A 22570-nucleotide genomic window follows, 5' to 3' on the forward strand; every position below is an offset into this window, starting at 1 on the left:
CATTTTGTTTGCTACTTCACAGCTGTGTTCTTTTTATTAACATAAAATCCCTGAAGCAAAGCTGGAAAAAGGAGACTTCTATTTACAATGAGAATGATCCCTTCATCACCTCCTCATAATATTTCTTACATCATAACCTTATTTTTAAAATCAGGTCTTTAGTATCAGTGATAGTAACAATTCATCAAATACATGACTGAGACCAGAGGAAAACTCATGGTGCATCTTACCTGAATGAATAGTGTCTGTTTCACAGTATGATCCCTTGGGAATTCATCAGGCACTGCTCATGGGGCTCCTACTGCAATCTGAGCCTTTCTAGGCCTTTATGCTCTGGTTCTCTGCCCACAAGGTGAAATTCATCCCAGTGCCCCACATCTTCACTAATGCTGAATATTAAAATGAATTCCCAAACTGTCCCCAGACAAAGAGTCTCCAGAAGGCCAAGGGACAATAGCCATAGAACAACAGCTGCACTCCTTTTTAAAGCTTTTCTCTGTGACCTTCAAGGCCAAAATATTCTCTTGCAATAGATTTTTTTTTCCAAAGACCCCTCCTTCACAAGCATTGCTATCTAACACTGGGGCCTCAAATAGTCATTCTTGATGATAGCTCATCCCTGAGTACTAAGTTCTGCTTTCTACAGCAAAAGAGAATTTCTGTGGTGACACTAGTCAAGTGAAGAGCCAGGAAATCCATATGCAGTCAAGTCTCAACTCTTATCTATAGCCAACCCACAATCAAAAGGAGTAGAAACAAATACTTTAAAAGTACCAATCCCCAGTTCCATTCTCACCCTGTAATAATGATTTCAGGATACGTCTGAGCTCCAAGATTCCATGCTCCACCACTGATAGGCCACTCCTAAACAAAGAAAAGTACAGAGACTACAACTTATTCTGCTGAACCTTGCTTGGTTACTTTTTCAATTCAGGAGTAGACAACATCTTTCCCCAAAAAGCAATGCAACTCATAAAGAACAAAAAAAAAAAAGTATAAGTCAAGGCTTTTACAGTTTATTAACATTTTTGTGTCATCAGTTCAGGCTGTGGAAACTTAATAACATTTTTATATTATCAACTATTCTTCTATGCTTTTAAAATATTTTTGCACAGCTAACATTCAACAACCTAAAACAGGAATAAGAAGGAGTAACAAACAATTCTGCTGGCCTTTTGAGATGGCTTTTCTCATGGAGATTCTACAGAACACTGAATAGACCGAGAATTTATTTTGAATGCAAAGACCACTGAAGAAGCTGGACCAGAAACAAGTATCAGAGCATGATACTATGAGGTAAGAGAATGCAACCTTTACAGAACATATGAGTTCATCATCTCTTCCTTGCCTGTTGTTTACTAATGACAAGACTCCCATTCTCTTGGTCTAGAATGCTGCCCCCTGTGCCTAAAGCCCTGATGTGTATGGATACAGGATGTAGAGGTGACATATGTGCAGAGTGGGTCCGGATACCTGCAGAGTATGAGTGGGTGGAGAAAAACTGGGAGCCCAAACTGTTTCTGTGTATACATGGAGTGGATGCTTGTGGGTACAGAAATGGGTGTCTGGCACATGAGTAACCACCTGACTTCAGAGTGTGCATTTGTGCATGCACAAATAAAGGAAGGGGACAAGGGAGGATGCAGGGAATACAGGTAGGTGTGCAAAGTGTATGAGATAAGGGTATACTCAAATAGGAGAAATAAAAATTTTCTGAAGTAGTTTTGCGAACCAAGATGCAAAATAAGTAGAGAGGGCTCAATCCCTGAGTTAATGGAAAACAAGCCAGATCCAAGGAGAATACTTCAGTTTATTTGAATAGAAAATTGATGATGTCTGACTTGTTTACCCAGTATTTTTTCTACTTTATTTATTAAAATGGATTATTTCTAGCCAAAATACAAACCAGTTTAAAGATGAAAATTTATAAATTCATTGAATTTCTTCTTTTACTTTCTGCAGCTTGTCCTGTTTCTACAGCATTATGGTAAGACTTTGGTAGCTCAGTAAAACAATTATTAACCCTATTTAATAATAAATCCCAGACATTGTCAACTCTCACTGAACCTCTTCTGCTTAAGTCTTTCAGTTAAAATGCTTTCACTTTTTTCTTTAATAGAGAGAACCTATCCATACAAATTTGAATTCTACACTGATGACTCTCCTTTAACACAATCTGATCTGCAATAACTTCAGCATCTTAATCATTAAGTCCTATCTAATGGTAATTAATGGTTCTGCTTAAGTGGCCATGTTACTCAGGGACAAACACTGGACTGTAATCAGGCTGCTAAGCTGCTGGTTGGACTAACCTTAAAGTGATTATTAAAGGAATAAAAAAAAATAACTTAGTAAGATGTTACAAAAACATAGGTTACACAACTACTTCCTTTGCTTAAGAAAGGAATATTGGTTTTGTTTACCTTATTGCTGTATCCTTGCTTTTTATGTTTTGCTCCTACAGAATAGAGTACAGGGATCAAATCTGGAGGACAGTCCGCAAAATATTCTGTGCAGGTAACAGGTGACTCATGAATGTCAATAGGATATGGATTTTCAAAGATTGGAAAACTAGTTAAGGAAGACAATTCATTAGAAGCACTGTGACACACTGAGTCATAGAATAAAACATATTCTTATATTAAAATATATAACAGAATTTAAATAAAATAATACTAATTAAATGTATTTTCCCTTATTTATTCAAACTTATGTATTGTTTTTAATATCAGTAATAATGTGTAGTTACCCAAATTAAGTTATAAAAATTCAACTGCTTTGATAAGAATCCTCTTTTTGCATAAATAGTCCCTAAGGCTAATAGGGTTACATTTATCAATGAAAAAGAACCAATTTTTTTTTGACATCTCAAAAACTTATTTATACAGAAGTGACACATTTTCCAGAAGTTTCAGGTTCATGGATATGATATATAGTATGAATTACAAACTACTTTTACAACAGTGGATTTTATATTGAACATCTTAGCTTATTGGTTTGGTAGACTTCTGATTATACAATGAAAAACTGCAATACAGGTGAGTAGATCTCACCTTATTTCTCACTTGCATCAGTTTGAACAGCCTGATAAAGAGGAAAACCTCACTTTTGACACATTGCACAATGCAATTCACAATCAAAAAATATAGGAAATTGGGTTCTGATTTCAGTTATGTCCATTTTACACTGCTGAGATGATCTGAATTGTTCTTTAAAGTAAGTGAGATCTGAATATGATTCACTTAACATTTTTCAAAACATTGACAGCCAAATCTGTTCCTTGTTACATTAGTGTGAATATGGATGTCCATTCCTGGTAGTGTTGGAGGCAGAACAAAATAAGTAAGAACTGGATTATGCTTTACATGATTTAGAGTTCCTCTTTGATATGAACATTGATTCTAATATGAAAGAACTATTTGTCATTTAAACCAGCAACTGGATCATGAAGTAATTCTGTAGATCTATGTAAAACAATGCCATTATTTATTAAGATACTGAGGCTAGATGTGAATAAAAGTAGTTGTTGAATACATCACATATGTATTCAAATATTATTGAAATTTTGTGTTGAATCAATGTTTGAGGGCTGTGCTGAAGAGACTGCAGATTTAGATTTATTCCAAAGTTTAAGAACAAATATTATCATAAGTTCCTCTTCATGATGAACTTAGCTCTTAAAGTGGAAGTAAATATTTAGTAGGAGTTATTTCCAAGAGTGAATGATTTTGGATAGTTAAATGATTTGGAATTTTATGTAATTTTATGATTTGGAATTTACAGGGCAGTTAAACACACAAATAACTTCATATAAAACTTTATACTTACTTGCTTTGTGTCAGGTCAACGACAATGAGATCTTTTTCCAAAAGCACAACTACAGCATAGGGTTCCTGAAATTCTGTAAGCAAGGAATCAAGTATAAAAGTCATGGAGTTCTCCTATCAGCCATTTTAAGCAAGCAAGCAAGCAAGCAATATTTATGTTCTTTAAACTTGCACAGTATATTAAAAGCTTTAAAGCATAAAGCCTTGACATATGCACAAACCAGACATAGCTGGAAGCTAGGACTAGAGAGGAAGTTAGAAATTACTTTTGGATAGTACTGTTGACAAACATACAAAGCAGAAGAAGAACTGGAGTATTACAGCCTGCCAACATGATGTTATGTTGAAAGTAAAGAAGTAGAATATGAATAAATTGTGTGTATGATTGCATTATTGAATTCAATTGTTATACAGAAAAAAGTATTTTTTGCTGTCCAAAAGTAATACATCTGCTGTGTACAACTGCTCTCCAGAAACAGATTGTGCAGGACATTGCATGATACACAATGCCCCCATTTCTGAGGTGATTCAAGGGGAATATTCTCTAGGAATCCTGTAAGTCTCCTATTTTCTGTTCAGGTACTAACATGCCTCTTCCTCCTAAGCAGTCTTTAGGAGATTATATGGTTTGTTTTTTTATACAATTCTCTTTTTATTTATCAGAACTAAAGAATTAAGATAAATAAATGCTCCCCTTGATGTAAAGAGTATATTCATTTATATAGGATGTTATAAAAAAATATATAAATGTCAAATTATGACTTTCTTTTCAAGGGCAGCAAATCATTCCAGCATGTGCAAGCTCATAATAAAGTGTTCAGATGGGTGATGCCAAAAGGACAAGTCAATGAGAGCAATGATTCATCTCCCTTTCAGTCCTGCTATGAATGCACATTATTTGTTGCATGTTTTTATACTAAGCTATGAAAAACACAAGTTAAACCAAAATCTTTAAATATTGGTCTGTGAGCAGGGGAAGATACAACAAAACCTAGAGTATTGGGAAGTATTTGACACAGATAAATGAAGGCTCAAAGCAACTCTGATTACAGAAAATTAAATTTTTGTATGACATTGAAGCACATATACATTTTATCTTTACTAAGTGTTTTTTATGTGTATTTGGCTTAGCTATGTATATAAGATTTATTTTACTTTTCTGCTTGAGGGTTTAAAACGCTAAAGTTAGTTCCTTTTTGACTTACAGCTTTTCTTAATTTATTTTCTGGAACTTTCTGACATGGTATTTCAGATTTTGGCAGCCTCACAGTATGCAGCAAACATAACACTTTATAACAGTTTATTTAAGTGTAAGAACTTTTTTGCAGGTAAGTGATAGTTTAATTTTCATAATTTAGTGAGCTGTAAATGATGAAAAATTTCAGAAATATAAGCACCTATCTTTGATTAATAGCAATGTTTTCTCACAGCAGCCCATGGGTTTCAATCCTGTAAGTGGAGATTTATGCATCCTTTATTGTCCACTCACTACTTGCTTCCTACATTGAAAATGCAAACAAGTTCCACGTACTTTCAGTTATGTAGTTTTCTTGAGATGAAGACAAATATGAGGATGGAAGTCCCTGGGGTAGGATTAATGTATGAAATGTAGGAAAGATCACTTCATTTATATTTTTCATAATTGTATTTTTCCCAATAAACTCACCATTTGGATATGGGGTTTCACAAAGAGTTAAAAAATCAACTATAGGATGATCCATTTCAAGAACTGTAATTGCTTTCCCATGCATGATTGTTAAACTTGGTCTTCGACAAGGCTTATCATATGACAACCCACCAGAAAATATCACAAATGGTTCACTGTATTAAAAAAAACAACATAACAAGTGTAAGTCTACATAGTGCAAACAAGTTTATGTGATAGGTTTAGTATCTGCAAATAATAATAGCTTTGTAAAAAAAAAGCAGGAAAAGATTCTAAAAGGACTTAAATTCAGGAATGTAATATTGAGTTAATTACAGAATTAAAAACAAACCTGTTTTTACAGGTCTTGTACTCTACTTTAAGAATTGGTTTACAAGATTCAGGTTTTTTTCCATCTCTTTGAACTTTTCCTAAGGAAAGAAAGAACATGAAAACTATTAAAACATGAAATTGAATGATCATACTAAAACATATACGTTGAAACAACAGTGTAAGCAACAAAAAAAAGGAACTTAAAAGCTACAAAAGATTAGGTGTATTAGCTCCTATTTCCATAAAATATGCATTTGTCTAAATTACGTTGATTATGTCTTTGTGTTTTTACTGCCTCATACATCTAAAGAACCACAGAACCCAATTCAAAGACATCTATAAACCATGCAGATTTTTGAGTATGACACTTAACTAATAATGAATAAAACAGACTAAATTATATGCCTTTTTTTTCTGAACACGTAATGACCATAAAAAGCTTTATTTTTTCCTAAGCCATTCTTAGATTGACTTAATTCACATTGTTGACAAAACATTACATGCTTTGGAGTGTAACTAGTTGAGTGATAAAATTAAAGGAAGCATACAACTGAAATTCATTAGTTCTTGGTTAATTATGACTCAGTACTTTCTTCCAATCAAAGAAAAGCCACTTGTACACTAAAAAAAAGACATTTGGGGTTTGTTGCTTTGGAAAGTCTGTGCTTGCTTTTGACAACAGCCTAAACAGAGGATACAGTGTAGATGGATCCAGACTTTTCTCAGAGGTTCACAGTAATAAATGATGAGAGATAAAGGACACAAGTTGCGGCATGGAAAATTCTGGTTAGATAATAACAAAAAAATGTGTGTCACACGGGTCACTAAACACCGAAAGGTATTGCCCAAAGAGGTTGTGCAATTTTTTGCTGGAAGTGCTCAAGTGCCCAATGTCCTGAGTTTACTCATCAAATCAGGCCTTTTTTGATCTGATCATCTGACTGGTTGAGAGCTCCCTTCTGACATTGGACAATTCTATGACTAAAAATGATAAAAGGGAAGTAAATTAAGAAAATGCTAAATCTTTTTTGGGGCTACTTAGATCTTGACTTCCTCTTCTTCCTCCCTCTCTATCCAGTCAGGTTTCACAGTAAAGTAATGTATGCAGTTACAATGGAGTCAATACTTTTTAATCTAATTTGTAGGAAGCAATTTTATACAAACCCCCACCATAAAAGATACAGCCATCTCTTACTACGGCTCCTTTAAATTCCTCATTGCAGTTCTTTGGGAATCCTTGTACCATCCCTATGACAAACACCATAGTACCTTGTACAAAATGAATTAATTTGTTGTGAAAACTGCACATAAAAGCCCCTAAGTACAAACTATAAAAGAAAGAAATTTGAAAATCCCAGATCCTGAGGGTCTCACAGAGCAGCAGTTGACTCTTAAAAGGAATTGGATAAGACATTAGAGTAATATTAACCAGGAAGAGGTATTTATGACACCAACTAAAATAAAAAGTTTGATCTTAGTTACTGATTTTACAATAATTTGCAGCTACTTTGCAGATCAAAATATTTATGCAAGAAGCAACATCTGGGCTACAAGGAAAAATTTAATAAACATACATATTAGCAAACAGCATTGAGAACACTGTCTTGCTTCTTAGTTATACATTTTAACTCTCAGAATTACCGTGTGGAATTGTGGTCTGGAACGGTCTGTTAGGGCTTTTCAGATTCCATAGGGTCAAGCTGCCATCAGAGTGACTACACATGAATTGTTTCCCTTCATGATGCCAAGCAACAGAATGAATAGCCTACAGAAATAAAAGAAGAACTTGAGACTGGAGTGGAATACAGTGTTTGCACTAATGATATTTTCATGGATGCCTTTGGATTATACTATTCTAAAGGTATATCAACAGTTGGATTGTTCTTGTTTGTCTAAAGACCATTGCCATCACTTTTTAGCAACAGATGGCTGTAATCTACATTTCATCACAAAGGCTAATGTAAAACAGTAATGTAAGAAAGCCTGTACTGAATCAAGCCAAAATTGAAGGAAAAGGGTATTAAGGTAAAAGGGCCATACAATGCAATTGTAATATGTCTGATAGCTCTCCTTAGGAGTATTTAATCTGGTAAATTTACAGGTCATTCTGTGTAAAAATCTTTACAGGTAACATACAAGATACACAGTCTTCCCCAGAGGAAGTAATACACCGTTCTTGGATATTTTCCACATGCAGTCTCACACACTTAAGTTGAAGAGCAAGCCCACAGAAATCTGGGATGTTTAATGTCAAAAACAAAACACTAAAGAATCCAGGACTATTTCACTGATATAGAACATTACCAAAATAATGATGTAAGATAGTTTTGGAGCAGATAGTGTATCAGAGAAGAGTCGTATCCCATTCCTTTGTGCATGCTGCAAGTATCACATGAATGTTATGTACACCATTCTTAGTATTTTGTGCATAATTAGTGGAACTGACTGAAAATATCCATAGTTACATCAAACTATAGGAAAGGATAATGGCATAAGTCCTTCAATTTCCCTGGTATGTGCTGGAAGCTAACAAAAGCCATATTCTGACAAAACATTCATTGTTCACCACAGTTTCTCGCACACTCCCCACAGAAGCACAAACTCACAGAATTCTCCCTTGAATCCATACCCTTTCCAGAAATGTTCACTGCTAAATAGCAAAAACCAATATTATTTTATGCAAAGGTAAATAAAAGAGATCTCTTTTTGAATGCAGCTTAATAAATTTCCAGGTTTTTTTTCAACTCAGGAAATGCTAAGTCCTTGCATGCCTTTAAAATTGCATATAGACATTTACCTGCTTTATTAACATCATGTCTGGGTACTCCTAAGTCAGCAGTGGAGCTGTCCATATTAATTTTGCTTAAGTGCTACTGGTCACTATTTAAAACTCCCTGTTGGTTTTCCTCTTTTAATCATTATATTGATTGTTATGGTTGGTTACAACTCATGGTCTGGAGAGAGTATCAGAAGAAATTAACTGAAGGGCCATGAACCTTTACTAAAGCTTTACTCAGGTCCTGGGGCTGGACAGCAGAGCCACAAATGAGTTTGCATTAAGATGACCCAGATGTTTTAACAGGAATCCAACAGACTTTGTATATGAATGCTTGACTAATACACTACTAAAATAGTTGTGCCAAAAAAGGATGCAAAAAACAGAGCTGAAAAAAATTGAACTCTAGGCATTTATTTTTGACATAATGGGTATCACTCAAACTTCTACCTTCCAGAGAGAGAGTTGGTACACAATTCCTATTAAATAACCAGAAGAAACTGAACTGTAACTGAAGTAACAAAAGATAACACAGAAAGATGGTTCATGCAGAGTCCAGTGTTGTTGCCCTCAGGTAGAATAGCCTTAGTTCTGTGGGGAGCACTGCCTCGCTTACACTGAAGGCATGTCTATCCTCATGCAAATTAATTCTGACATGAGCTCATTCATGCTTGCTATCATGCCAAATTTGAACCTGGTTTTGATGTGTTATCACACTTAGAAACATGTCACATGGTTAGAGTCACTGACTGTGTCTGAGCAGGAGCTAGTAACTAGCTAAAAACTGTACTGAGCTGCTTGTTAAACTGCCTCTCCATGACCAGGTGCCGCCTGCCAGCATAAACCTCCTGTGGAGTGGAGCTGAGATGGGATAATACTGGCACAGACAGCTGGCACAGCAGCAACTCAAATTGACCCATTAGACTTTGCCCCAAAAAGGGCAAGAAAATCAGAAGTGCTTTTGGAGGTTTCAGCTGCAAGTCACGAGTAATTCTGAAAGATAGTCCTAAAGAAGTCCCAAATTTTCTCTCTGCCAGAATATGTCTAGCATTCTGATCCGCTTCTTTAGCATCCACACACAAAAGGAGCAGTTATATGCTTAGAACAAAAGTTCATCATGGTGAGTGACTCATGTGAATGTTCACACAGTGTACGCACATAAAGCATCTCACTCCAGACTGGGTATGTTTCTCCTTCTGCAATACCCACGGTAGTTGCATACATATTCCATCTTCTCTCATATTCAGCATGTACAAAAATTAAGCATGCCTAACACCATTTCACTTCCTTCCCAACCACAAACCTTCTCCACTGAGGGTCTTTAGTACCACTTTTAAGTTTTGTTATTTTGCACAATAACAATGCTTGTCTCATCTTACTGTTTGAATGCTAAAAATCCTTCGTGTTTGTAGCACTGCGGGACCATTACAGCAAGGGACACATCTGATTTGATACTTCCATAGTGGCACAGTGCTAGACAAAGGAAGGGAGTTGTCATTTGGCAAATGCCTCTGAGAACTCTGCATCTTTGTTTTGGGGATGTGTTCCAATGAAAGATGACAACTGCTTCAGACAGCTCTGAATGGGGGTTGACACAAACTTCCAAAGCCTGCACAGGAAGATGGCTGGATTTTGGGTTTGCCAACAACCAGTAACAACTTGAGAATCATTTGAAAGATCTGTCTTGTTTATGTGCGGCCTTTTTATACTACTTGATGGAAATAAACTTTTGAAGGAAATTATAAAAGGGCTTGGAAGGAAAGCCTTTTATAGAAGGTACTGTGTAGGAGCTTTGATTGGAAGGGCCTCAATATCTCATGCATATCACCATTGAGAAGATGAAAATCACAATGATAGTAAGAAAAGTCAGAGTAAATTATTTTAATTCAGAACTCATGCAAAGAGGTACTTTGGTACTTAATGAAGATACAGAACACTTACAGGAATTTATTTGAGACTTCACAGATACCCTGCAACTGGAACTGTTCTGGCTCAGTGCCAGAACAATATTGAGAGATGAGTCAGACATTGTGGGCAGAGAGGCCTTCCATCAGTCCAGGTACCATGGTGAAGGGGAGCAGGAAGAAGGATTTCTGGATTGTGATCTTTGGTGGCCAATCCATAAAATAAGGCTTAGGCTTGATAATCTGGGTTGCTGCTAAACACAAAGTGGCACATGCCAAACTAGTAATTTCTGACTCACAGAACCTATGTAACCCAGGATTTAAAAAGGAACCCTTTTTAGTGGCTCCCTAAGAGCAGTGGCTTCCCTAAGGGACTTCTAGCAGGTCTGGAACATTATGAACATGGAGCCTGAAAGTCTGGAATAATATCAAAAGGCTAGTTATACAATCCTTTTAAAAACAAAATAAGAATCTTGTAGTTATTTCAGTATATATAAGAAGCTAGCACAAGTTGCACAAAGTGGGGTAATGACACAGCAAATAACCACTGAGGAGGAAACCATGGGACTGTTTAAAAGGCAAAACCAAGTTCCTGAGAACCATATTGAAAAGTGTGGAACAACTGAATTCTAAATTGTATGAGAAGTTTTCAACACCCACCCATTCTGTGTTGACAATGAAAAAAAAAAGGGGGGGTGGGAACCAGCATTAAGAAGATCCTGCTTCACATAGTCTCATTCTGAGTACAAGAGAGGACAGTGGGTGAACAGATATCCCCACCCCCCACTTTCCTGAGACCTGTAAAAAGAAAAAGTTGTTCAGCCTTAAGTAATAGAATGGGTGCAATTTCACAAGTGTTTGCACAAGCAGACCATCACTGAGAGACAATTTAATGGACATGTCTTGAGGCTTTAGTGCTGGCCTGTTCAAACTCTGTCCTCTGAAACATTTGCTGAATTGATGCTCAGAAACTCAACCTTGAAGCTCAGAGTAGTTTCAGTGTGTCCCTGACAGCAGGTCTGAAAGAGTGCAGGATTCATATGTATTCAGATCACTTTTTAGAGGGAAAATAAATGTGTATTCTAAATACGATAAATATAAATAAATATACACTCCTTATACATAGTAAGGTGACAAGATGATGAAGGAAAGAGAACTACAGGAAACCAATTACTGCCAGGATCACTTTAAAGAAAATGTGCTTTTCTACCTTCAGTTGTAGTTGCTTTCATGTTCATCCATGGTGAACTTTAGAGGACTGGCAGAACAAAGAATATTCTTCCCTAGGGCTAGTGCTAAAATAATAATAACTAGGAGTATATCTATTTTTCAAGCAGCTTGATTATTGATACAAGAACTGCATCTCTGTTAACACAAGCTGCTTACAAATGACAAGAGACAATTGTGTGATAACTATGACAATATAATTTTGAAAACTGTTTAATCAGATCTTAAGTACTAGGCAATATCAACAGCTGTACAAGGTAAATTGTCTTCCAATATAATGAATGTTCTAGAAATACCCAGTAAAGATTATTATATAATTCCTATGGTAGCTATATCTCAGGTTAGCTCATTGCCAGACTCTGTTCAAGTGAAGATCCCCACAGAGAAGTTGATGAACTTGTCAGGATCAAGGGGAGGACATTCTGTGTCACAGTACACTCATGAGAGCCTAAAGCATCAGAACTAGAGATTTCAGACTTTGATTTCTATTGTCAGTAATTTGCCCAAAAGCAGAGTACAAACAGTATTTCCAGAACCAGCAATGCCTTTAGATAACCATCCATCTGCTTGGTAAGACATATGGCAAACTGCTGAACAATGGCTTTGCTGAAATAACAGGAGCTGCTTACCTCATCATAATAAGCTCTCAGATCGGCTCTTTTAGATCGTAAGTCCCAGAACACGATAGTCCCATTTTCATAGCCTATCAACAGCTGGAGAAGGGAGAAAAAACCCACAATTACATTTTCTGATTCAAAAGGTACATATAAATATTGAGTAATATAAAAAGAAATAACAAAGTGATGTGCAAGACTGTAATTTGCCCTATACATATTACCTTGCTTTCAAATTATCTTTCAGTATAAATTACTTCACATTGCTGACAATTTAAGATCTGACATGGAAAAAAAAGGGCTTTATACACCTTTTTTTTCCCCTGCATGATTATGTGCCTGGACAGTCTTCTCAATTGCACATCTGCTGAAAACCAAAGTTTGTAGCACATTCCTACCAGCTCTTACCTTCCCTGCCCTTTGTTGGAGAAATGTTTGACAACTAAGATACTTAAATAACTTCAAACCAAGAAAGTCACCAGATTAAACTCTCATTCAGCTACTTATATTCCTTTTATTTATGCTTGCTATTGCTTTAAAACATTCTGAAGAACTCCTTTTGCAGAGAATAAAGTGCTTGCTTTCCTAATAATTAAAAATAAATTAACCGATATGTCAATTTTTATTCTTCTAGAACTGGGATGTCATACCATCATGCACAACAGAGAAATACCAGCAAAGATTTCTGAAAAGATGAAGGAGAAGAAAAACAATGCTCAGGAGAAAAATAAAAGTGAACACCATCATTTCGCCTTGTCTCCACTGAAAAGAATTGAAATATTGATCTGGTACTGTAGAGTTACTCTTCATTTGAACAAAATTAATTTCAGATCTTATGGACAATATGATGGCTCTCTTATTTAGATGTCCTGGAAACTGTTTCCCATAGAATCTGCCTTAAGAATCTGTTCTGGACAGGAAGACTGAAAATGGCTAAACTTGCAGACTCTCACATTTCTGCGATAAAATATTTTATACAAATAGTAATTATAATTGCAGTTATTCATAATCTGTAAGCAGATACATCACAAAACGTAAGAATTAACAGTTTCTATATAAAGAATTATGCAGAATAACAACAAGATTATCTCTTAGTTGGAGAAACCTTAACAGCATCTTTGCTATCACTCACTTCAGCTTGCATGAGTCCTAAAAATGAAATTTGGCTGGGCTGCAAAACAAAACATCACTTTCTTTCCAAGTTAAGTATAACTGATACATCAATACTGCTACAAAAGAGCCTGGGAATACTCTGTTCTACTGGATATGATTCCTTTTATTGCCAGGAAAATATTCTGTATGTGGAATCTTCTAGTCTGGAAATGATTTATAGTTAATACACTTAATACCTGAATGTGAACAATAACTTATTATGCTCCTGAAGAATTATTCTCCTCAAAAAAGTTCAAACTGTCCTGGAAAAATTCCCAAATATTTAGCATTTTTTCTCTGGATGGCTCCATATGGGATTTTGTGGCAGAGTCAGAAAGCATGCAGCTAACTGGATAGAACTTCTGTCAGGATGCCGTATGGTATTCTGGGATAATAGGCTGCCATTGAGAGAGTGAACAAAGGAGGGTCTTACTGCAGCTGCTTGCACCGTTGGTATAGCAATCCCAAATGGGAGCCATTTGTATATCCAGGAGTTAGTGATGCTCATAGCAGTTTAACAGTTCAGTTGAGTAGATGCAGGCCTGTGCTGTGCTGGGCTGCACACACCACTTGGCTTTCAGGCTGGCATCGTGCTGCACGTCTTCCGTGGCAACAGGGGAAACTTGGCTGTGAATTCTAAGGAACCCTGTAGGCCTCTCCCACTTGGTAAAGGCAAGGACAGCACCTTTGTTCCTTGTCTTAATGTAAGGCAGTATGTCTCATGTGAACATCATTCTGACTGACAGTAGAAATGGATGGGGCTTTTTTTTTAAAAAAAAAATCTTTTGGGATCTCCAAAGACCAAAATGCTGGCAAAGCCTCTTCACAGAGGATGATGCCATGCCCTTATTGGACGTTCATCCAATGCTACACAGGTTCCAACCCTCCTTTTTGTATTAGCTCCAATAAATAATATTTTAATAAGTTATGGAATCTGAGTGCCCTCCTTATTGTCATCATAACAAGCACTTGCTTGACATTACAGCTGGGTACCAAATCAGTCAGGTTTAGTTTGTATCCACCAATATTCTTTTCACCTCAGGTTTTGTACAAATATATCAGAAAAGTGAAGAAATTGAAAAGCATTTAGTATGTGCCCCTGTTTCTTAATAAGCCTTTCTCCCTGGGGGAGCAGGCTCGTCTTTTGATTTTTATTCCTCTCTTTTGCAAAGATATTATGCTCCAGGTAATTACTAAAAGGTTAAATATCTTTCATCAGAGGCTGCATCTCACCTGAACCATTGCTGAAATGCTTAATGCACAACTGCACTAAAGAATTGCAAGTTATAAAATGTGATTTCAGGGAAGAAATTGGAAGGTAAAGAGATTTGCCGCATAGCCAGGAATCTTTTTTTTTCACAGAGTAGTCATGCTGCTTTACTACCAACACTCTGGTACAGCATAAAGTCAATATTCTAGCTTGGGTGAATGGGGTTAGTCACATTGCCAGGATATTTATGATACTCTGGATTCTGACCTGTCTGAATCATAGGAAACTCAAACATTCCCACTCCTCTCAGTCATAGTGATCACTTGGGAGATCTATAAGACAAGCTCTATTTCTGTAATAGCAGTAACAAGCAAAACATTCATAAATACACTTGGAGACGAAAACCCAGTTAAAGAGAAACAATATCTGTAAAAAGACTCAAGGATGGAAAAAACTCTCAAGATTCATCTCACCTTTCGTGCCACCTTGTTTAGTTTCTCATGCTTAATTAGATTACCAAAAAAAGCAGAGCAAAGGACAAAATCCTTGTCCAGTGAAATTGTTTCACATTTTGATTTAATCTTTCTTCACCAAATGCTTTTGATGATGAGAGAAAATTTCTTTTTTATAATCAACCAATTACATCCTGGTACAAGCCAGCAAGCCCCTTGCTTGTCCTGGTAATACAAAACAGCTGGAGAAAAGATCCCAAACAAAGAAGCCTGCCAAATAGGCTTTTTTTTTAGGTATTATTAAATCTCAGAACTCAGATTCAGAGATAGGAAGTTTAGCCCACCAGCTAATTGTAAATAACATTAAACCTTTTGCTATTAAGCTTTCTCCATTTGCTGGGAAACTGCAGATCATTGCACGTAATGTCCTTTCCTTTGTCAGCAAGAAAAATCATGTTTGCTACAGATCTGCCACTTATAAATGTCTGTGCACTCCAGTCTGTCCCTAATGTACACTTATTAATTGATTTGGCAGACACAGTTATATTTCATGAACTCAATCACTTGGTCCCCAAATTGTTCTTCAGTGACACATTAAATTCCTAAATTCTCTTTGATGTCTGTCTTCCAGCCACAGCTTGTTAGATTCATAAAAGAGACTTGTCTCCAAAGCCTGCCTAGATAGTTTACTTGGAGGCCACTCTGGAAAAGTTTTGAATGGCAGTAGTCTTCTGGAATTGCATTCACTCTTTTGAAACAAGGAACCCAATCACCAGTCAATGAAATAAATTGGAACTTTTAGGAATTCAAAGGATATTAATGAAAAAGGTGAAGATACTGCCAGTGCACAAACTTCCCTGGTATTCAAATAGAAAGATGTCCTAGATTTTGAAAGGTCTGACTGTGTTTTAGGACTCTCAACCACTCTGTGTTCATAGGAGAAATACTTAGTTACTTCATCAGAACAGTCACGGGTCTGTAAACAACTTTGTAATACCCTAGAAAAGGCTCTATCACCGGACTCTTGCAAAGTATTTGTAGAGTAATACTCTTGTAGAGTACAAGAACATCTATATTTTGAGAAATGACTATGACTGTTTTGTATCTACTATTTAATTCCTGAAACATATGCAAAGAACACTTTAATCTGCTGCCTATCATGAAGTGATATGTGGAGTCTGACTTCTGCCACCAATACATTTTGGTGGTCTTTGGTTAACTTGGAGCTGTGGAGATAAGCAAAGTATGTAGAACTATCATCAAACAGCTCTTTTATCTAAGAGCAACTCTGCTAAATTAAATAAAAGTCTACCTATGACAGTATCTTGTACTGAAATGGCTAAGAACAAATACCAAATAATATGGGAAGAAGACAAATACTTGCAACTCTCACATATTCTCTCAGTCTAAGTAATTTTCTCACTCAAGTATAGCCATCTCCTCAACTATACATGGCTCTGTTTAACCTCACCTTTAAGAACCTTTTAGGAGAATTCAGCAAACATCTTCACTTACGCTCACATTGATTTCTTTTGTGTTAACTTTTCTAGTCTTCCTTGTGATCAATACATTTTCAGAACATACAATAGCATTTGGAAAAAGTTTTACCCATTTCACATTTAATGAAGTACTTAACTGGCTTGTTTGGAATCTGACCTGTCAGCTTCATTTGGTAACCTTTTAGTTTTTGTATTGAAATAAACTATGAGCTTTTCCCATCCTCTTAATATCAACTGATTTGGTATCAATATGATTTTCAAACTTGGAAACACAATCAGGTCTTTTCCATAGTGAATTTTCCTGTCTCACTAAGTTGTCTCTCATGTACAAAACCCCGACCTTTCTCTGAATTTCTTTTAGCATTATGTTCATTTTAGACACAGAAGGACAAGTATTATACTCATTATTCAGCAGGCAGGTCAACAATGCATTTCTTTAATAGCTTTGTTTTGTTCTCTATTCTTCTCTGCATAATGCCTAATTTTGATTTTCATTATTGTTCACTATTGAACATTGAGCTGACATTTCCATTGAACTATCAATCATAACTCAAAGCTCTTGATACCAAACAGTAATCATCAGCTCACACTCATTGTTTTATATGTAAAGTCAGAAATATTTTGTCCTACGTGTATCACTTCTCATAATTTACACTAAATATACTTAGAAAGACAGCATTTAACCTGCCATTTTACTGCTGAGTTTCTCAGCCTCCTGAAGTCCAGAAAACCAGGCTACATTACTGCTTACTCTATTTTCTAAGCTATATATTGAACATACACGTTGAACAGTAAAAGTCCCAGGAGCTGCTTTTTTCCCCATTTTTTTCCTCATTCTGAATAATGATTGATTTATTTTGCATTCTTTCAACTGAAGTTTAGTGAGCCTCAGGTAAAAATATAGCTTAATTTATTTCTCTACTGTTGAAATTTTTTATTTAGAACTATGTCTTTTGATTTAATGCTTGGATCCTCCCTTACCTCTGTGTGTACCTTTTACTGATATATTCCTGTAAAAACTATCAATTCTACATTCTGCAAAATTGCAAGTTTTGTTAGCACCAATTCATTCTTTACACTACTCTCAACCTATCAATGATCTAAAGAGCTGCATTTGGGATGGTTTTAGAATACCTTACATTTTCTACTACTTCTCCCCATAAATTTTCAGTGTTCGTTTTTCACAGACATCTGTCTGAATTTACTGTTGTTCTTCTAATGCTAGTACTGCATCAGTGCCCTGATGTGCCTTCTGAGCAACAAGCCCTTGTATTCCCAAGCCAGTTCTCTTGTAACTCCCTTGCCTGAGTCCTTTTCATCTTCTCTCTTTCTGCTGAAAAATATTTTTAGGTTTCTGTCTGGACACAGTGCATGGCATTCCTGTAAAAAATCTTCACTGACAAGATCATTTTTTCTTTTTTCAAGACCCTTTTTTCCTACACTATGTGCCTTAGGTAGCTCAGCAGCAGCTTCTGTTGTGTCTAGCAAACAAGAATGATGCCTCATCAATAAACCTTTATTCTCACCAGCTATTTTGCCATAGATAATAAAAATTGCATTTCTCCATGGCTTCTTGTTTGAGGCTACAACACTACACTTCATAATCTTTAATCACTTTATATGATAGTATTCTAAATTGCTTGACCTATTGTGATTCTTCCAGAAAGGCTTAGAGATGCCATCAAGGTTGTGAGAGGGTTGCTTCACAAGTGCAACATTTGTGCATAGGTCACCTTGCAATGTGGGTAAGTCCAAGGACAAGCAATGCAAATGAAAATCAGATGTGGTCATCAGTGCTTTTCTATGTACCCAAAATTTCAGCATAATATCCCCCACATCAGCATCAGAAATTCAAACTGCTGCTAATTTCTAACAAGTGTTAGCTGTTATGTGAGGCATGCTGTCAAACAGATACACCATTTGGAAGATGCAGTACTTTATAAATACGCACTGAAATGCAATTACTAAAAATGATCAAAACCAACAGAAGAGTTAAATACCCTTTCCACACAGGCAAAATGCTCAAATATCAGTAGCAACACATTAAAAAAAATAAAAGCTGTAATAGAACCAGAATCCTGTCAACCATATTTCATCTTTGAAAAGCTGCCATACAAATAAAGCCAACTCTGATTGTGCCTCCTGCTGGTATCAGTCACAACCATAATGCTCTGACTGTATGTTTGGCTTCCACTTGTGGACAGTGAACAGAATTGAGAATAGCAAACAGCAGCAAGTTCCAAACCTGGGTTATTATCATGATAATTCTTATATAAGAAAAGATTTGCTGTCTTATAAAAACTTACTATAATGCCTTCATAAGAGCATGTTTATCCAAGTACTGAAGTCATGATACAGTTCTTAGTCAAATCTTACTTAGACAAAGTCAAGCTTTTTTAAACAGGAACAGTTTAGATGGCTATAAATTTCAAAGTACAGTATGTTGTCTGTATCACAAAAGTTTATTCATTAAATTTGTACAAAGATAGTATTTTTTCTTAAGAACAGTAAAATAGTTAAAGTGACTTGCAAACATAGAAAGAAAGCAGACATAAAATCAGTGAGTAAGCAAAATGAAAGAGTAGCAAGGCAAATAAAGGCTATGAAATGCTGCAAAATTTTATACATTGGTTGTACTCACTTTTCCCTCGTCTCTTGGGCTGTCACTTAAGTGTACAACTGGGCCAGGGTGAGTCTTGGTGGATCTGCAAGACAAAAATCAATTTAAATCTGTGAATGTTTTTTGTTGTAAGAAGAGCTAGATACCTCAGTTTCTAGGTCTGCTAACATGTACCTCCAATGGTTTAAAAATAATTGTAAAAAGCCTAACAGGGCAAGATAAAGTTATAGGTATCTTTTCATGTTCTCCTTTATTTCCTTTTTGCCATTATAGGCAAAGATTCTCTTTTCTTAATGAATCCTTTTTTTTTTTTTTTTCAATCTTACTATTCTTCCTTTTACAGTAATTTCCTCCTCTCTCATTCTTACAGCTTTTTTGCCTTTTCTATTCTCTGCTCCATCTCTTTCTGACTCTCTCCTTACTTGTTCCACTTGAAAGCTAATTTGCCAAGGATTTACAAAGTCTTCACTGGATTAATTTCAGAAACTGATAGCATGACTCACCAAGTTCCAGTGTCACTAAAGACAAGATTTCAGTAACCTCACCTACACTGCCCTGTCAGGAAGCACCTTAGCATTACTGCAGCAGGGTTTCAAAAATGGAGCATCTTGCCTCTGTCTAATCTGTAAAACCTCCTCTCATCTTCAGACCAACTGACTCAGTCACACCCACAATGCATGATCAGTGGGGCTCCTCAGCCACAATACCCATCCTATGAGTCTTTATAAGCCTATACAGAGATTAATTACTATTCTTGACATCTCCTCCCTTTTTGCAACACGTATCAACCATGTTGTATGCAACTCAGTACTGAAGTTATTAATGTTCAGCATCTGGCAGCAAATGCAAATCATAGAAACTGATTGAACAAATGGAGATTTTTCATCTGTCATCTTTCCCAACCTGACCTTCAGGCCCTGGCAGTCATAGAGAGCAAGAAGACAAGCACCAGCCCACACTGAATGCCTGCACAGAGGAGGACCTTTCTCCCATCTAGTTTCTGGGGTCAGAGTACATGTCCTTTGGAGTTCAGCTTAGGATCTGAACTTGCATGATTGTCTTGGTTCACCAAAGATCATCAGGAAAAAAAATATGGCGGAGATTGGCAGAGCCCATAAAGTGAAGAATTTACCTAGAAACCATATGTAAAATGACCTAGGGTCCAAGTTTTAAAACAATTTGCAAGAGAATTACAGAAACAAACCACAACAAACTTTTCCAGCCAAACTACTCAAAGGATTTTCCTAAAATAATGGCCTCTTCCTTTGGCTGAATAATGTACTGTAGCAAAACTGGTCTCTGTTCTACAGGTCAGACTCCAAATCAAGGCTGAGAGTGACAGACAAAAATTCTCAGACAACTCAAACATTAAAACACTGTGGACTGATCCATAGCCTCATAGGTTCCTCCTTCCCAGAATAGTATGCTCCAACACTCTTAAAAACATGCACTCTTAAAAACACTTTTCTCTGGCCTCTATACTTTGCCCCCATTATATTTAAATATTTTAACTATTTCATCCTACACCAAAGCTGAGTCAAAGCAGAGAGGCAAAGATCTAGTCTGGTATTTTTTTCTGAGCTGAGGACAATGAAAAATTACTCCAGACATCCTGAACATTCAGCCTGTTATTCTACTACATGATGTCTCCATGAGCAAGATTTCTGTAAGAGCATTTTGCAGCATATCCCAACACAGAAATGAGATCAGCAGGAAAGAAGTGGACAGACAGTTTATACAGTGACATTCTACACAGACTGTCTTTCATGGTGCCAGCAGCAAGCACCCATTTGGCCTGAGACATGGCACAAAACTATTTTTTACAGAGATGCAGATAGCAGGAGATCTGGCTGTCATCCCTATCCAAGCCAACTTACCAGAGGGGAACCCTGTGGCTGAGCTTCTGTTTCTGAGTAACCCGTACTGAAATAAAAATATCATTTGCACAACACCAGGGCTTGGAGCAGGCAGGGTAGGTAGGCAGTGACAGGGAACTGAGGGACGAGATGAGGTTGTTTGCAAGCAGTGCTTAGACCTACGCATGTCTTGTACATCTGTCCTGAGGGAGTGCATGTGACAGTTTGGGACATTCTAGGCTGTTTCAAACATTGTTTCTGACATAGATTCACCTGCCTGAACTGGTCAGAGTATTTTGATGGAAAGAACTAGGTCTGTTTGGAGTATATGCTGCCTGTGCAGTGATGGGCAAAGGAGGAAGGGTGAGTACAAGAGGAAAAAACAAGAAGAGAAGACACAGAATAAGAATTTGCACTTTTTAGCCAGGTAAGAACCACAGGCAGATGACATAAGAGAGAGCAGAGGCAAGCAAACATCAGACATGTTTCCCCAGAAAGCTGGGGACAAACAAGATGGTAGCAGAAGCACATGGAAGAAGCCAACAAAACAATGGGTTGGGCAGCTATCCCAGGCCATTGAACCAACCAGGATGCATGGTGGGTTGCTTGGCCAGTCTTGGTACATGACCAGGAATATTAACAAAATCACGACAAATGGAGGGAGAAAGGAAAAGAGCATACTTTCTAAGGTATAGATTGATTCCACTTAGTCAGTTCTTTGTACCTACTAATTTTAAAACTCATGAACAGTTGAGATAAATCTGTGCAACCAGTTTCTTTGAAGGATACATATGACATTGCTTACCAAAGAATGTATCAATTTCTCTTTGGGTAGAGCAAACTTTTACATGAGCTGTCCTCCACCCTTTAGGGTAAGTATACCTTCATGGTCACACAAGCTCCTTGTTCCACTGTAAATGATGTAAACCCCCCCCTGTCTTTTACTACCAGTCTTATTTTTATCTTATATTCCTGCGGGGTGTAGCCTCAAATTTCCATGCTAAAACATCAGCTGAAAACCTCCACTAATACAATACATTTTCCAATCTCCTCCATTTCCCTATTGAAGTCGTAGTTGGAGGATCCTGGGATTTACTGCACTGTATTAATGTTGTAGGATGTGGGTATTTTTTTTTCTTAGGCATTTTTTTTTCTCTTTTAAGAGTACTATAATTAAATTATTATGCACCTAGCTATTTCTTTAGTTTTGTTGAATAACAGCTTTATATACACTATCAGCAAAGCTGAGACCTAAGTTGATAGCAAAGTCTGTGCACTAAATGTATGAGATTTTATTTTTCCTCATTGTCTTTCCTCTATATTTAAGTATTCTCTTAGTATTCATATTACTTTACTTCTTGTTTTAATGATTTAGTTGTTTTGTATAATACTTGGCTTGCTCTGGCTTCTTCATTTTCTTTCATTTCTATTAAAATTAAGACTGTCAGGTATATC

The 22570-nt window shown here is 36.5% G+C and overlaps 1 protein-coding gene across 1 annotated transcript in view; it reads right to left on the minus strand.

Annotated features, from left to right (window-relative positions):
* STXBP5L (syntaxin binding protein 5L) overlaps window positions 1–22570 on the minus strand; it is a gene marked incomplete at its 5' end in the record, with an annotated part of 177968 nt that overhangs the window by 61072 nt on the left and 94326 nt on the right. The window contains 8 exons of the mRNA XM_083854399.1: window positions 797–864; window positions 2424–2571; window positions 3829–3901; window positions 5494–5648; window positions 5825–5903; window positions 7447–7570; window positions 12342–12425; window positions 19281–19344. Of these exons, the coding sequence (XP_083710525.1) occupies window positions 797–864; window positions 2424–2571; window positions 3829–3901; window positions 5494–5648; window positions 5825–5903; window positions 7447–7570; window positions 12342–12425; window positions 19281–19344 (795 nt within the window). The remainder of the gene's footprint in view (window positions 1–796; window positions 865–2423; window positions 2572–3828; window positions 3902–5493; window positions 5649–5824; window positions 5904–7446; window positions 7571–12341; window positions 12426–19280; window positions 19345–22570) is intronic.

The sequence above is a fragment of the Zosterops lateralis genome (assembly GCF_965231275.1).
Source record: "Zosterops lateralis genome assembly, chromosome: 2".
Taxonomy (NCBI): Eukaryota; Metazoa; Chordata; class Aves; order Passeriformes; family Zosteropidae; genus Zosterops; species Zosterops lateralis.